This window comes from Chelonia mydas, chromosome 7 (assembly GCF_015237465.2).
Source record: "Chelonia mydas isolate rCheMyd1 chromosome 7, rCheMyd1.pri.v2, whole genome shotgun sequence".
Taxonomy (NCBI): domain Eukaryota; kingdom Metazoa; phylum Chordata; order Testudines; family Cheloniidae; genus Chelonia; species Chelonia mydas.
Window position 1 is genome coordinate 25,875,944 of NC_057853.1, and position 18,217 is coordinate 25,894,160.

The following is an 18,217-nucleotide window of genomic DNA, read 5'->3' on the forward strand; positions in this document are numbered from 1 at the left end:
GAAAGGACACACATTATTGTAGTTGATTCACTTTTCTGGGTATATTGACTTGGCTATACTTACTTAGACTTCCTCAGCACAGGACAGCCAGAGACTGAAGTGAATATTTGCAAAACATGGAGTTCCTGAAGTCTCCATATCAAGCAATAGGTGTCAATTTATCCCTGAAATATGCTTACGGACTTTGATTTTTAATATTGTACTAGTAGTCCACATTTCCTCCAGAGCAACGGTGAGGTGGAGAGAGCAGTGTAGATTTTAAAAAGACATATTAAAAACGGTGGACCTATATAAAGCACCCAGGGCCTAGCAGTCAACATGACTTGTGTCTCTGGTCGATTCCCAGCAAAATGTCTGCTGTGAAGACAACTAAGGATGCCTGTATCTATGCTTAAATCTAAATAGCCCAACCTGAAGGAATTTTGAAAATGGGATTCTGAAATAAAAATTAAGCAGCAACAAAACTTCAGTGATTGGCAGAGAACAAAAGCATTACCTGAACTGAGACCAAGGAGCAAAGGTTGGCTTAAAAGTTCCCACACATTTGGAACTGTTCAGAACCAGGCAGACACTCCCAGATCCTATCTAGTGGAGGTTCCAAAAGGACTTCTCTAGAAAAATCTGGTTCAGCTTAAATATTTCCCAACACAACAAGGCGTGGATCTGGTCTGTCAGGAAGTGGGCCCTCCTTCCCCCGGAAAACTGCACACACAAAATCAACAAAAGTGAGAACATGGTCTGGAAGATTGATCAGACCCCCTCAAAGGCTTGATCTTTTGAATATTGCTCAGGACTATGTAAATGGGGTTGGCAAAGGGACATAGTATTGTAAATAGTTTTGAGGAATTGGAAGTTTCTTTTGAATTGTATGTATAGACACTGATTCATGATTTAAGTTTCAATTTATTATAAAGAAAGGAAGATGTACAGCAGTTTATAGAATTCCTGGTCCTCTACACATACCAACCAGTACCATTATATGTTGCATTATGGAGCTTAATAAATGAGGGAACTTCCAGTTCAGGGAATTCTATAATTGCTACTTAAAGCATGGCTCTTCGTGTTTGTCTTCACACTACAGTGTGTGTCACTGAAAAGCAGCATAGGGAGGCTATCCCTGCTCATTTGTAGCTCAGGATTTGGGAATTATAAACAGTTTCCTGCAAATGTCTGGACTCTATTTGTTTAAAGAGCCCTGCACGCTTCATAGGATGATAAATTCCATCCCATGGAGGAGGGTATTTGAAGAAAAGTCCACAAAGGAAATGGACTAGATTAATAACAAATTTCTTTTTGGAGAGGGCTTCTGCTTGGACAGCCCTTTCCATGAATCACTTTAAGCAGCCTGTGCAATGTATGCCCAAAAAATCAGCTCAATTACTCTGCAGAAGAAACCAGTTTAGGAAATTGTGGGTCTTTAAGCTCCAACAGAGGTTTGGAGGACCACCCCTGAGGGAAGCAGAAACAGATCAGGCACATGTTGATTTTTAACAGATAAAACAGGTCTAAGCTACAGTTTTGTCCAGTTATGCGTGTTGCTTCTATGAGCTATAGCCCCAGATTAACCCATCTGGCAATCTGCAGGTATATACTTGAGTCATTCCAGCCTGATGTTGGATAAAGAGTGAAGTGCCATGAGGTTGATGGAGGGGGATGAGAGAGTAAATCGTGATGCAGATCCCTAAAGCCTGGAGTTACGCCAGGGAGGAAAATGTAGACTGGTTAATCATTTTGTTAAATTGAATCCAGCCACTTAGCAGAGCCCTTAGGAATTACAAAGATTTCTAACAGATATTATTTTGAGGCAAAGACACTGCTGAGGCATTTTCTTAGATGCAATTTGATTATATTCTCTTTGTGGGACTTTAATTGTATAGTAAATATATGCAGTACTATTGTAAGAGTCTGCCAGCATTTGCATCAGAAATCCTTTGTGGTGCGCTAGACTGGGGCTGGTCCTTAGGTGACTGTGCAGTAGGGAAGATAGCGTCCTCTTAATACAAGGACAGAATTATGGCCTCTCTGCTCCACTGCCGGTCTTCCTGGGAGCAAGTCACCAAAAGCCATCGATCCACCCTCTTTAAGGGCCTGCAGCCAGTCGAGCTCTATTCCTATATCAGCCCCAACTGAGAAGGGGTCAGTTGAGGAGTGTTGCAGGAAAGTTAGCTCCTGTGGCTGGTCCTAGAGTAGGGAGGAGAGGTTCAAGGGGAAAGGCCTCTGTGCCCCTCCAACTTGCTTTATTCAGGGGAATAGCTTTGTATGTGTGTGTTTGTGAGTTTTGTATTTGAAGAATAAAATTGTTGCCCTGAAGGAAAGACCTGAATACACTTTTGAGAGTGGCATTAGTTCTTCCTGCACTGGGAAGATAGACAAGCAGTCTACCCCCTCCACATCACCCAGCAGAGCTAGGATCATATTGTATTCTCCATAGCACAATTGGGTTCTTCCAGGGAGCAATTCAGCCTCTTTGGAGCAGAATTCCCCTGTGATCACCTGGAATGGTGTAGTGCAGTATGCCTCTCACTGCAGGCTTTGATTAAATGGCACAATCTATTCTAGCCCACAGTTTGCAGTTCTTTCGTGCATGTAATTATCCACTTCACACCTGCAACTGTGTGTTTGCGCATGCCACCTTAGAGATGCACCGTTATGAATATTCAATTTCAAATATCCTGACTTTTGTGGGATTTAGTCTAAAACTTTATTTCACTGGGTATTTTTGTAGTGAATTGAGGTGGAAACAAAAGCAATGGCTATTCTATAAAAATTGCCAGCATTCAAGCTGTTCAGCACTGACATAATTCAGTATGCAAAATGCAAGGAACCAGCCTGCTGAATAGCTGTCAAAAGCTATTTTTGTGGTTTTTTAAAAAAATTATCTTTCATAAATAAATGCAACAATGAGCAGCTGTGACAACTCTAGGAATTATTCTAGTTTGGCATAAGTTAGGGATTTTTTTTTTTTTGGTCTTGGCTAATTGAAAGGGCACGTTAGATATTTTTGTACAAATAAGTTATCAAGCATCTGGATATTTTCAGTAATTAAGTATTAACCACATTCTCAGAAGTGAAAAAAAATTGCTCTCAGCTTTGAAAGGGACTGTATTTCCGGGGGGCGACGGGGGACACGGAAGCAATATCTTTGATCATTGTTAGGTGCAATACTTTGAACCTCTAAAATTAAAATCTTTGAACCTGTAGCCAAATTGTTTAGGTTTTTTGCTCTCATGGATGAAGAGGACATGCTGAATGTGGGTCATCCTCACTGGTTCAAATAATGGTTTCATGACGATTACTGTAGGTTGCCAAACAAATGCCTTAACAATTGCCACCTATTTTATTAACTACAATTTGTATATGTACACAGTGAGTTCATAAACATACATAGTTTTCTATAGTCCCTAAATGACTAGGTGACTTTTTTGCTTTTAAGTTTTTGTTTGGTCCTTGCTCATCAAAGAAATACTATACAGAAGTTTTATTTTACTGCCTTTTTTTTAATAAAGACTGTTATAACATCTGCTCACTATTCGTTGGAAAAAACTAATATTTATCCTCCCTTTATTCTCTTTTGCTATCTCCCTTCCTTTCTGTTTGTTCTCCAAACTGCTGCTTTCACCCCTGCTCCAACCAGCTTGACTTCCAGGTCAGTACCTTCTGCTTTCTTCTCTTACCACATTCGCTGCTCAGTGAAGCTTGATCTTCTCATTGATATAATACATTTCTTAAATGGTTTTCCTCTTACAATTTATTTTTCATCATTTTCATTATATATTCAGAATTTGTTTTTTCATATAATTTTGTCAGAAATTACTGGGAGGTTACCAGTTGTGTTTCAAGCTCAATCATCATTTTCTAAAGCACTGTGTAAAATGATGGGGCTAAAACAATGTTATACATTTTCCATACAACAAAAGTTCTGGCAGTAGTAGAGCAGCTATGTTAACATTGTAGCTTAAGCCATTTTATTTTAATAAATCACAACGTTTTAAAAAAGTTTTCTAAGAAAAAGTGGTTTAGCCACATATTGAATCCACATGTTGTTTTTTATGAAGATTTTTCTTTTTTAAATTTGTTTTTGTTATTAAGGAATTCATCATTTACATACAATGTCATGTACTAGTTCAAAGAATGTGAGCAATAATAGCATACAAAAATATTGATAATCAAAGACTCACTTTTAATACTGATACTGTTGTGAATTATTGTAAATATAACAGAGCAAGTATGAGCATCAGAATAAATTACTCTGCAAATTTGACCTCTAGATCAGAAACTTTTAGCTGTTTGGGGTAGCTGGATGTCAGTTGAGCCAAATTAAGGACTAATATGTAAATAATCCCCAAACAGGTGCACAAATGCAGTGTTAATTTGTATTCTGGTCAGAAGTAATTCTCTACACAACCTCCCTCTCTTTGATTCATATTATTCTTGCTATAATTGATTCAAGTGCATTATTCTTGAATAATGTGTGTAGGCACATAGGTGCCATTTCATGGGATCAAGGGGTATACATGCATAAATTTGCAATCCATGCTTGGAATATTCTTCCAAGGCTCCTGTTATAGGATGGGTCTCTGGAGCAGCCTTTCTATGGATTTCTTTTAGGGAGTACCAGAATGGGGGTGAATAACTTTAATCCTGCCCTCCTCCTGCAATTGTGCCTCAGTTTTCCAATTTCCCACTTCTATGACTGGAGAAAGCCCAGTCCAGCAGAGAGAAATATTAAGGATGGCTGAATCAACCTTCAAGCTTCATTCTTATTGCCAGATTAACTCAAAACTTCTTAAAGGTTGGGATTGCTTAGTTAAATCTCCAGACCGGCAGCTCACTCCCCCATCAAGAACAAGACCATCTCACCTCCAAGTCCCTAAATCCAGTCCCATGATCTTTCATGAAAGATACATGAACCTATCAGCTCTCCAGTCTTTCTGCTGATCCCTGGTTCCTTTTCCTTTCCAAACTGTGCCGAGATTTGGTTATTTTCCACTTGCGCTGTGCAATGTGCTGTGGGATGGCATTGCCAAACTCTAGAGAACTAGAATGAGAAATGAGTTCTGGCCTTAGAGAGAACAGTGAAGATCTGTTGGGTTCACAATACTTTAGTCAGAAGGTATGAGAGTGTCTCTCTCTGAACTAGAAATGTTTGTTATATGGATTTAGGACAAGGTGTTGAGTTTTGCAAGCCTGGTTTTAAGGGACGGAATAAATTTCCATTGGGGTTGGCGTGACCAAGGCAAGGGTGTCTTTGTGGGCCACATGGGTCTGAATGGAAAGGGGATAATGGAGACTTATATTGGGTGGGAGCGAGGGAATCAGGGTGGAGGAAGTCCATAAATCTATTGCAAAATAGGTAAATGATAGTACTTTTATATAAAACTGTTAATCCATGGATATCAATACACTTCACAAAGAACGGTAAGTCTCATTATCCACACTTTTTAGATAGGGAAACCGACACAGAAAGGTGAAATGACTTACCAAAGTCATACTGCTTGTTGGTGGGAGGAAGATTGCTCAATAAATCATGATGTAAACCAAAAGTTCATTAAGAAATAGTCAAAACTTATCAGTATGAAAGTATCTACATTATAATAGTTTCTAAAGCTGTCAAGAGTAGTGCTGGACAGAAAATGATTGTAAACTCAGATATCGAAAAATGTTTCTATTCCGAGTCAGGATGAGAAGTCTAAATCTTGAAAATGTGAACTGAACATCGGAAAAAAACCCTCTGTTCAGATCATTTTAAACATTTCATTTAGATAATTTTGAAACATTTATTAATTTACATTTTTTAAAACTATAATTAGCTTAAATTTCAAAATGAAAAATTTTTGTGAACTGGAAACCTGGAATTTTTAATTTTGACGATTTAGAAACTTTTTTCAAAAAATGTTGAGTTGAAAAATTCATTAAAAAAGACCCTTTCCTGTGAAAAGTTTATTTCAACAAATGGACATTTTCCAAAGAAAAAACCTTTTATCAAAAAATTCCCAACCAGCTCTAGTCAACGGTAATAATAATAATAAAAAATAAGTAATAGACATTTTTACGACCCATTCCTGTACTCCAAGAAAATAATACTTATTTATATCAACCAATGTATCAAAATAACAGGGACTCTAGAAATAAGCATTCTGTTCTTGGTCCTTATTATTAACAACATACAATAGAAAATTTGCTTTTTTAAAAAATTATTTTCCATTACTTATCATAGCTGAAGTTGAAGAAAATACTTAGCTGGAAACTGGCTTGATGTGTCACGGTGCTTAGATGCAGAAAGAATTTTTACTGTACTTCTCCATATGATTTAGCCCCCTTTCAGATGCCTATTTAAGACAGATGAGTTCATGGTGATTGTACTGCAGATGTTTTTTATAACCCTCTCAAAGGAATTCTATAGCTTCTCTCTCAAAAGTTCAGTTAGAGGTGCTTTGAAATCAAATCCTTTGTAAATTCAGGTAGCTCTGCAATTACCTTACTGTACAGTATCCCTATCACATTTACACACAACTAAATTGCCTCTCATATTTTATTCTATAATTTTATGCTTGCAGTTGAAAGTAGACCTAGTTGAAACTCAGAATTTCTGTTCCAGGGGAAATGCTGACATTTTGAATTTTCCCTCTGTCTAGAATTGGAACAAAAATCATAATTTCAAAATTTCCTGTGAAATGAAATTCCCCAAAAATTATTAATGTGGGAAATATCAAAATTACCTTTTCAAAATGTTTCATTCTGATAAGGTCAAAGTGTTTTCTTTCAGTTTTTTAACTTAATATAAAGTTAAAATGATAAACAAAACACTTATCAAAATGAAGCACTTTGACCTTTTCAGAGTGAAGCATTTTGATAATTTTTCATTGAAAATTTTGACAAAATTGATACATTCCTTCTAAACACTTTATTTAGTCAAATCATCATTTTCAGAAAATTTTCAACCCTTTCTAGCTGAAAGGGAGAGAGAGTGGTACCAGACCGAGGTCTTGGTTTTCTGTACTTAGCAGTGTAGATTCTGGGCTCTTAGCTGTAGAAACTTTGGTGCTTCCCGTGAAGTGTTAGATGTTCTAGGAAATCCATAAATCTTCCAAGCATAACACTTACGTTTTAATGTGGAAAAAGTTTTCTATTTGGGCTTTCAGTAAACCATTGTTGCCTTGAGTTATTTCAATATCCTCCATTTTGCAATACACACTTTGGCTAATGAAATTTAGCTCACACTTATCTTCTCTGAAATACACTTGGCAGCTATATTTTCCTTTTTGCATTCCTGTGGAATGGCTGTTGCCATTGGAAATGAATGAAGAAGGGCTTCTTAAAAGCCTACTTCAAGTTGAAGGATCCAACTGCTTTGTGGGCTTTTGGTCCCTAGGTGATTGATTAAACCTTTAAACCTTTCTTCAAGCCTTCATCGTACTAATCATTGTCCTGGGATGTGGGGTTTTTTTATGGTCCCCTGACAGTTGTATAAACTACATCCGAGCTCTTAAACTCATCTCTTATTCATCATTTTTCTTAAGGAAGAAGTGGTGCCTCAAGCTCATACAAAGTTTTTGCTAAAAGTGGTCTCTTGACTTCCGCATAAACTAGTCCATTTGTCTACTAGTTTTCTTCCCCATACTACATGGCTTATTTTGGCAGCTTTGTTCCATTCACTAAGGCAGGCTTTCAGACAATATCTAGATAGAACTTCCCCCTTCCCCAAAAATCATCCAGACTGATGAGCTCATCTCAATGCAGAGGTTTCCCAGGTAGATAATTGTGGGATATACAGATTTTTCATTCTCAGGCAAGGTTCCGGGTATCGGATGGCCTGATGTCACATTCAGATAGAGCTATGGCAGAATCTTCAGTCTGCCTTTGTAACATGTCTGTATCTGAGCATTTCAGAAAGCCTACATTTATGCTAATTCACACTTTTTACCCCCACGTTATTCTTTGTATATTGAGGCTGGGCCAGATGATCATTTTGGGAGAGATGCTGTATCTTAGCTCCACAAATGAGCACTCAGCCCACTTCCAAGGGGGGGTTGCTGCAGATTAGCATCCAAGAGGAGGGATATGTGGGTGCAATTTTATGGAGGACAAATATTAACGAAGTTGCAGGCCTCTTAAACCTCAAGTTGTAACCTCAGACAGAAAAGTGTTCAACAAATTCCTAGTCCTACAAGGATGAGCTTGTCACAAATCTCTATCTTTCTCACATCAGCCTCAAAGTTAGTCTTCTACCTTGGTAATCTGGATAAATATTGGCAATTTTGAAATCTTTGGAGAAGATACTCATTATTTAAAACTTCACATATAGCATTTTTTCAGTGTTTAAGCTTAGCTTTTATAAATCACTTTCCAACTAAAGCTGATTTCATTTCTTTACATATGTACTTTGCTTTTCGTGAAATTTGAATCTCATCATTATCCTATTCTGTTTGCAGTCAACAGCATTAGTAAACTGGATGAACACTGATTTAGTTTCTTCTTTATTGTATGCATAAGATAGACAGCTTCTAGAGAAGCTGGGCTGAGTAGTAATTAAATCCAAGGATTAAAAAAATCATTAAGAAACAATTTATTTGGAAATCATTGGTTGCTTATTACTGCAACACTTGAAAAACGGTAGTTTTCTTTTTTTATTCCATCCAGATGTGAATTTGAGATGCTTACTTTGGGATAACCTTTGATGAATTTAATATTTTAATGTTGGTGTTACAGCATTTGTGTCAGCAAATATTCAATATATATTGAAAAGGTCATCTGCAGTATAAAAGTTAAAGAATATCATGCAATATTATTGCCATGCGTTGAATTTTTGTGGTATTTAATGATTGGTGTGTGGAAATATCTGTCCTGTGGTTGTGGGTGTGATTCTTGTTTTGTTATATTGACCTAAAAGAGTAGTTGACCTCATTAAAGAAAACTGTTGTCCTAACTCTGCCAAATTTTGTCCCTCGAGTCTTGGTTAAGGCTACTAGAGTACAATGTGGGTTTATTGAAGGATTCCAGTGATTGCATTAAGGTTTCCAAGCTTGTATAATCATTAGTGTCAGAGCTTCACTTAGGAACTGGCTGTATTTAATTGTTCAGTTATGTTAATCAATGTATTGCTAACTGTGTTTTTTTAATTATGTTTGTTTTGCTTTGTGGTTGTTAGAATGTGATGTCTAAATGATAACATAATGTTCTATACTGATGGCAGACTAGAGAACACAATATATTATAGAAATAATTACATTTTCAATCTGTTAAATAAAATAAGCCCTAAATACAAGAAACAGCACTTTTGAACTTTTAAAGAACCAACTTAATATTTCTCAATTAGGTTACAGTACATTGCAACCACCTCCTCCATTTCTGTATATAGACAAACTGTAGGAGGGTATGTGTTCCAACAGATTTTAATATACTGAGAAATGCAAGAAATTTTCCCACCAGCCTTAGCTGTTGGTCTGCCTAATTGTTTTCTTGGGGGGTTAAAGCTCAATGAGATGAGCAAGGCAAGGTCTAAGGGGATTTTAAATTTAACTTAGTTGCCTTCTGCAGTTTTGTTAAATGTCAGTTTGATGGTTCCAAGGGCAGTGTGATATGCTGTTCAAAGATAATTACCTTGGAGAAAATGAGATAGTTATACTAATGAGCACTGAGAGAATCCTTGATATACTGTCTTTTTCAGAAAGACTGCTTAGTCTTGGTGAGAAACATAGTTGTAATATTTATTGGGTAATTGACAGAGTGTTATCATCTTTTTCTGTTATAGTGTGTTACTGAATAAGACTGCCTTGTAAAAATATTTAAAGATTTGATGAAAGATGCTTCACTCTTATCTGTTTGTTTATATATATATATATATATATATATATATAATATTCACAATCAAAATATTTTGGTAAAAAAATAATTAAAGTCAAAAGTATGTTTCAGTGGAGTCCAATTAACATATAAAAGTCACTATTACACTTTCTTTACAAAAATTCTCAATCTTTTAAAAAAAAATCAACAAACAGAATACCTGGAGATGAACAGTTAAAAGATCCAGTCTGTTCCTCTCTGCAATATAATCCTTCATTGCTCACCATTATCCCACCCATTTGACCCTACCCACATTTTACTTTGCCTCCTACAATGTGCTAAACTATATGCAAAGGTCAAAATAACAGATTACTAGGAGATCATTAGAAATTGATCCCTGAACAAGAAAGGAGAATTTATAATCTCCTAGTAATTTATTATTTTGACATGCAAATTTTAGGGGGCAAAGTTGAATGTGAGAGGGCAGCATAACTTAGGTGGGGTGAGGGTTCTCTTAATTCCCTGAGTACAAAAATTTATGTTTTGGGTTTGAATGCACTTGGCTGTCCACTGATATGCTCGGGAAGCAGGGCCACAAGAAACTGTTCTCCCTTTCCATTCCATGCTTCCCAGCACTGGGACAGCCTTTATGCTTCCTTGTGTCGCTATTGGCACTAATATTCCCAAAGGGGGCAGGGCCATGGATTCTCCCAAGCATATCATGCACCATGTGACGGGACGGTGAAGCAGCCATTCTGCTCTTTCTTTCCAGGGTATACCGCAGCTGGCTGAGGCACAATGACTCCCCCATGCATCAGAGATTTATGTTTGGGGAGCAGTCAGATGGTCTCTCATTTGGCAGATGTACATTTATTTCATTTGTTCACTAAGTCACAAAATCATTCTTTTTGTGTAAAGGAAAGAAGCAGCATAGAAAATATTGTGGAGACCAAAGAGGGATAATGATACAAAGGACGTGCTAACTAGAATAGAAGAAAACTCTCTAATTATAGATTATCGATTTGAAATATGGAGAAAGTTACTCTCAGTGGCCTACTGCGATACACAAGGTTTGGTCTTTATGTAGGTTTTCTTCTGAGGGTATATTTTTCACTGAAAAAAAGGGTGTGGTGGTACCTTGAATTAGCTAACTCAGGTTAAAATAGCAGGGAAGTTAAAGCAACTCAGATTTTAACTCAGTTTAGGTGCTTGAGTGAAAACCTCGAGCTGCTAACCCAAATTAAAATATGAGTTGCCTTCTATTTTAACCTCCGTTAGCTAATCTAAGTTAAGAACAGAGGAAGGTCTATTTAATTGGGGTCCACAATTGTAATCGTAGCTCATTTTCCAGGTATCAGGCCTCCAGAAAACAAACTTTATTTTTAATTTCTGTTGTGATTGTGGCTAAAGGTGCTGCTAAAAATAACAGCTGAACAAGCAAACTACTTCTTTACTGCCCTCTTCCCCAGCACACACACCTGATGGTCTAATGGATCTGTGACAGATGAACCCTCTGATTTAGATTTGAGTTGTTTTCATTGTAAATGAAACCATCTAAAGTGTTATTCAGTAAGAGTGGGATGAGATAAGCAACTATATTGTACTGAGCTTTCAGTGGTCACAATCCATGACATATGTGGAGATGAAACTGGTCTGAGTCACAAATGACATTATGAAAAAAGTAGCAATGGGAATCTAGAGAATCTCAGTTCTCTGCTTTCCTCCATGCACCTCTCTCTCCAGCATGCAAACCCAGCATGTCTCCAGTGCTTTAGGTGGAAGTGCTGCAGACTAAAGGACTCCACTTAGTGCAGCTAGTATTGTATCAAGTACCATTTTTGTTTAAACAATGACTCTGGAAAAATTCCCAGATTATACATCTGCTAAATAAATATCTAAGCACAGATATTTATTTTCAAGGTGGGAGATACAGATTCTGTGACAACATTCTGCTGTACCGACTCATAATGCCAAGACATTGGTGTGCACAATGCAGTAATATTTTCTTGTAGATGTTTGTTGTGACAAAGTGATAGTGCCTCACTGAAGCACTCAGTAACCCCACACATTCATAAATCAGGCTTTAAATATTCGTGAGATTTTAAAATGGTGAAATTTTAAAAATAGTGAATTTAGGGTTCTTTTTCTTTGCGCCTATAGGATACACTTGGGTTACATTTTCAAGCTCTTGTTTGCAATCATGACAAATTTGTGTTTTAATTGAAAGTTGAGATTCTCATGTAATCACTAGACTGGAGGAGCTGGACATTTAAGTAGAACACCAAACAATGAGATACGTTAATCTTGAGAGTTGGCAACATTGAGTACTGTAACATACTTGCGTTCTACTGTGTCTTTGAGAGCTAGTGATGGGTGAATCAGATCATGTGTAGATAACTAAAATTTTAGCTATATTTGTTGAACCAAGTATTTTCAGCCACTTTTTATGCTGTTCATTTACTTGGCCTCATCCTGTAGACACCTTCTTAAAGCAGCAGAGAGTAACTAGGAGTAATGCTCACTTAACTTAGACAGCAGACAGAATTTGAGTCTCTAGGAGAAGGGGGAAAAAAGAATTGCCTCCCACCAAAATTTCTTCTCCCTCCCCCTGGCCTCTAAAAAGGAGGCAGAAATGGATCCCTGTGTTACCTTCCTCTAAGGCTCTTAGAGATGAATAAAGAAAGATCTCTGCTATAGAAAGATAGTGGGTTGGGCTAGGGTTAACGAGAGGGCATCCTTCCCACATGACCCCTCTTCACAGAAGGCCCTGAACTACTCCTTGCTTACCTTTAGCTGACTTCTGAAGGGAGCATCAAACTTCTACATTTTTTTCTGATCAGCAACCACAATCAAAGTAAATGAAAACCCTTGAGCACCATCAAGAATTGGATTAGGAGGCACAGATTTTACAGTGTGAAAGAGTAAGCACTGTTTTGCTGAACTTTTTTCTCCTTAGTCTCTAAGGTGCCACAAGTACTCCTGTTCTTTTTTCTCCTTTGTGCCCCACTGCATCTAAAGTGTTGAACTTAGGCTAAGCGTGGTCTTTGGGATCACAGAAATTAAAACATATTGAACTCAAAGTTGCAATGGACCAAATTCTATGGTGTTTACTCAGTTTTTACTCATTTTTTCATCAGACAAAACTCCCATTGATTTCACTGGAAATTTGCCTACCAAAAACCAAGTAAGGATCCTCAGGATTTAGTCCTATTCAATCAAGAGAGCCTTTTGCAAGGAAGGATGCTTTGTGCAAGAAGGCTCCATTCAACAACAGATGGTCAATTTGATATACTTATAGGGTGGAGCTTCCATTATCCTCACATTTTTTATGTTATTGTATCTATCTATCTGTGCTGCTTATTTACATTTGCTATCTACATTACATTAATCATTTACATTAAATTAAAGATTCCTCAATTCAAAATGAATGGAAAAAGGTAATTTTTTAAAATTGTGAGATACCTTTGAAATATTAACTGACAGTTAATAAAAATCTGTTTACATATTTTAGTTACTGGTGCTTCTACATGAGTCACTTCCTCTTAAAAGCAATAATTTGGCTATTCAAATGCTCAGGGCATGGATGCATTTTATAGTGCTATAAAATGGAATAAAAGAGGCTATGCAGAGAGCTAATTATAGGGTTTGGTCTTGTTGCTAAAAGAGTAACAAATATTCATAGCATACGTCATATAAAACTAGATCTGATAACCAAACTAAAGACAGAAACCACAACTCAAAAAATCCTCTGTGGGGTGTAAGGATGTAGAGATTATAAACCTCCTAAATTTAGCTTTTGGGCTTTCTTAGGCTCCATCCCAGGCTTTACATGTTTTTAGGGTGGATTAGATTGTGACAATGGTGAACTGGCACATGGATTGTGTGAATTGTTGATCAGTACTGATAGGTGCCCACCAAAGATGTTGGCACTGGTGAATTTGTTCACCTTTCCTGAAAAGCTCTCTAAAGTGTGTAGAATGCTGTGTGTTTGGGGGACAATTCCTGTTTAGCTTCGGGAATTGAATCATAGCTGTTCCAGGACTGATGCTATCTCCATCATTGCCTTTTGGTTTTTCAACCTCCTGATTTTGCTCCAGTGAAAAGCACTCGTTTCCTTTTGTTTTTGGGCTTAGCTGCTGCCTCTTTGGTTGCTCTTATATTTGCTATAAGTTAATAATCAGAAGCTGGTAATTGCACTCTGCATTGCTTCCTTCTAACATATTTGCCACGTGAGGACCTCCCATGAAAATTACTGCTGGGGGTGCCAGTTTTGAGCTGGGTTTGCAGTTGGTTACAGCCCAGGTGCAGTTTGTACAACAAAACATTCCTGAGATAAAATAGTAAGAGCTCTGTTATCTAAAATTGTACACTGTGTGCTTATGATCATCACTTTGTGCCAGATTATGCCTGGGTATAGTATGGATGTGAAGATGGGGGAGGAGAACACAAGGAGCCCTTGTTCTCTCCTTCCCCTATCATGCACAAGGGCCGGGCACAATAGCACTTCTTACACTCCACAAATATTATTATCTTGAAATGAGCTAAAATGTGACCCATTATAACCAACATACACAGTGGGTAAGGCAGGTACCATATTTAGGAAAGTATTCCTGGACAGTCTGATTTTTCTCATTGTTTTTACAGCATTATCTTGCTCTTGCCCATCTTATTTTGGGACTTGTGTAAGGGCCTGATCCAGATCAATTCAAGTCAGTGGGAATCTTTACTTAATGAGGGTTGGATGTGGCCCTTACAGCTGTTTGAGCTGGTATTTTTATTTTTCATTTTACTAATAGAAACGTTTGCCAAATAGAAGTACAAAGTTGATTGAAATGTTTGAACTGTCATTCCCATAAGTAATCTTATTTGTCTGTTTAAAATTAGAGATCTATCTAACATTTTAAACAGAGGTCTTATCCAGACCAGAACTTCCCTGAGGATACCAAGTTTTTTTTCAAGTCCAACTGTATTGGAAATGTTGGCTGTGTCAAGGTAATTAATTCTCCATGGTTCTAATGATTCATCTTGTTTTTGCATTTAAAATATTCTTTCTCATTTTTGGTCATCATGTCAAATGGGTTATACAATGAAAAGTAAAGCAAGAAGGGTTTAGGCATAAGGAACAGATTAAAGTACTCAGGGATGTTTTGGACATTAGGCATTCTTCAGGTTGAAGAACATAATCCTTTTTCTGGATTGCAAATGCATAGTTTTTTGTTTTTTGTTTTTAATCCTGAAAGTATATAAAATTCAAATGACAGCACAGCTAGATATTTTTACCTATTAAAATATGTGTCAGATCTTTAATAACCTGTTTTATTGTAAATCCTAATAATTTATAATCTAGGTATCCTTGATTAATTTAGTAATTTGAGCACTAGGGTTTTCTTGAAGAAAATAAGGCTGCTTATTTCAACTGTGTTTTCTTTGTTATTTCAAAGATTTCAGTCTAAAATGGTTGTGGGTTTTCTTATCATGATGATACCTATTTCCCTAGACCAATCCATCTATGGATTTTAAGCAAATAAACAATTTCCCTTCATGTTTGAGCCATGAATGCATTCAGTAACCCTCTCAACACCTCACCAAGGCATAAAGCTTATGAAAAGAGGAAAGGCTCCAGGCCTGGATTATATCCATATAGAGTTCCTACTTCACTAGGCTGCTGCCGTTACTCACACGATGTTTCTTTGAGGATGCAGGGACTAGAATCTCGGTCTGCAGAATCTGGCATGGCTGATGTCCCCACAGTGCTACCAGGAGCCCATGCAGAGCCACATCCAAGGAGCACTATAGAGAATAAGCGCCACAAGAAGTACTGTCCAAGGGACCCAGAGTGATAGTACCCTGTGGCCCTCTGATTGGCCAACCATCCTATTTAACCCTGGAGGGTGCCCCACATAGTTATCTGGGCAACAACACAGACTTCTGGCCTGCTGTGACCCCCAGACCTCACCTTGTCTCCTGTTCTCTGATCCCAGCCTGACCCTGACCCTAACTCTTGCCTCCTGACTTTAGCCTGGTACTACCTCTGATCTCCAGGCTCCAACCTTGGCCTGACTTTGACTCTGACTCTTGCTTATTGAACCTGACTCTAGCGACTCCTCTGACCCCTGCTCACCAACTACTGTTCCTGATGTGGGGACCCTAGTCCAGCTGTGACCATTAGGCCAAACTGGCTACACCCTGGACCCTTACCAGGACAATTGCATCCCAAAAATCTGGTGCAGGGCAAAGGTTGTAGCCATTCCAAAATCGGGAAAACTCCTGGGAGATCCCATGAGATACTGACCCATCTCTCTCATTTGTGTCACATGGATGCTTATGGAGAGACTGATGCTCATGTGCATCAATGAGGTTACAACTGCCCTTAGTTCAGGCTGGCTTTAGACAAGGACAGTGTACTGAAGATCAAGTAATTCACTTAGCACCCAAGATATTGAAGATCCCTTCAAAAAGGGCTAGAAAGTTGTTTCATTGTTGAAATGATAACAAATTGGAGCTTCATCTTGCAATCTGGAGACAAATTCATCCAGCTTAGGCGTCTCTGTAACAGACTCCAACAAGGATCCATTCTAGCTCCTCTCCTTTTCAACATATATACTTGCGAAGTACCAACAACTAATGCTGATGCATATGTATGGATGACATCTGTTGCACTGATGTGAGTAACAATCTACAAAACACTCAAGTGTCACACTTTCCTTCATCAGTGGACATTTAAATTGAGTCTGAGATGGTGGCCACAACATTACATGTGAACGATCGCTTACAATCTGTGTTGAGGATCCTCCACTCCTTTTCCAGCCAGTTGTCACTTAATTGGGAATCAAATTAGACTGTAGTCTAACGTACCAGTCCCATCTAGAGCACTGAAATAAAAAGATCACCTCCCATGCTAGGGGGAACCTTTTGGGGAGCAGAGGTAACTGTTTAATGAACCTCAGTGCTGGTGCTGGTATTCATTCCAGCACAAAATGAGGCAGGAGATGGCATACACATCTAGCTGATTCAGAGCTGAACATAGTCACCTATGTCATTAGTGGTTGCTGTAGTCATTACCCTTAAAACTACAAGGAGGGCTATGACAGAAGAAAACAACCAGCTAAGTATGCAAGGCTGACAGTGACTCCAACATTTACAAATAAGCAGTGCACGCTTCCTGTAAGATCTGCTTGCATCCAGAGGAAAACACATACACCTCCAGTCTCTGCTGACTTGCCATGACTGATTTGGTGACATTCTTTTGTGGCAGCTATTCATGAACTCATGTCCAGAGCTGCCAGCCCAGTGCCAATCTCAGATGAACAGTGGCATATCAGGGTCGACAGCTCTATGCTTGTAGAGTGGCAGCACCTCTGGGGGAGAGAGACAGGCATGCTGACAAATTTCAGAAGCCCTAACCTTCATCCACCTGTTTGCAACCTGGGATGCACATCCTAGATTACGCTTAGCAGGCTGCTAATTGGAACGGCAAGAGTGGCTGCCACAATGCAGAAATTTTCCTTAGCTCATTCCTGGCAGTGTAACTGTGGGGCAGCAATGCAGACAATCAAACGTGGTGGTGGAGTGCACATGCAACTGTCGGAGGGCTGACTGCAGTCCTTTGCTACCCTGGATGAAACAGCAGTTAGATTGCTGAACAATCTAGATACATAGATTTGTGATGGCTACAAGACAACATCTTTGTTCTTCAGGTTTGTATATTCATAGTAACAGATCTTTATGTTCCAGTAATATTCCAAAATATGGACCTCATTTTGTTCCTCTTGAAGTCAATGGGAGTTTTCTCATTTGCCCATTGGCTTCAGTGGGAGCAGGACTGGACCCTACATCCTAAGAATTTTATGGAACAAATGTATTTTTGTTTAACTAGTTAAAATATTTTTAAAAAAAACATACATTATTGTTGTTAAGGTTTGATTCAATTAGAAAATCAAAATGGATTTAAAAAAAAACAAAAAACCCCACCTAAATTAAAGGAAGACATTTCCTGTTTTCTGTATATGTTTTTTATTTTTAAGGTATAAGGTCAGATCTGGACAGGCAGATATGTCCATGTGGAATCCCACAGAAGTATTTGAGCTCCATGAGATTATTCATATGCATAAAGTTATTGACATATATAGCTTTTGCAGGATTAGTCTTAAAACTTTACAGCATCTTCTATGAGGCTGATTACTTGAACCCAGTATATATAATAAATTGTCAGGGTACAATGCAATATCCATACATCAGAGTCATTTGTTAAGGTGTAGAGTTGATAAAGGAAGAAGATATTCATTTCTGACAGATTTTTTAAAAAATCATCATACTCTAGTTTTCAAGGAATATTTCTTCAGAAAAATATTTTCAAGTAGCAAGCTCAGCAAGAGTCTTCCTAAAGTACATCTTCCACTGCATGTTATGCTGTTTGATTTCTTTCTGAATTAAC

The 18,217-nt window shown here is 37.9% G+C and overlaps 1 protein-coding gene across 19 annotated transcripts in view; it reads left to right on the plus strand.

Moving 5' to 3' along the window:
- ERC2 (ELKS/RAB6-interacting/CAST family member 2) overlaps positions 1 to 18,217 on the plus strand; it is an 823,531-nt gene that overhangs the window by 400,912 nt on the left and 404,402 nt on the right. For 14 of the 19 annotated variants that reach the window (XM_043551551.1, XM_043551549.1, XM_043551542.1 and 11 more), the window contains one exon: positions 3,635 to 3,646. The exons of the other annotated variants lie outside the window; for them this stretch is intronic. In XM_043551551.1, the coding sequence (XP_043407486.1) occupies positions 3,635 to 3,646 (12 nt within the window). The remainder of the gene's footprint in view (positions 1 to 3,634; positions 3,647 to 18,217) is intronic. 19 annotated transcript variants of the gene reach the window in all.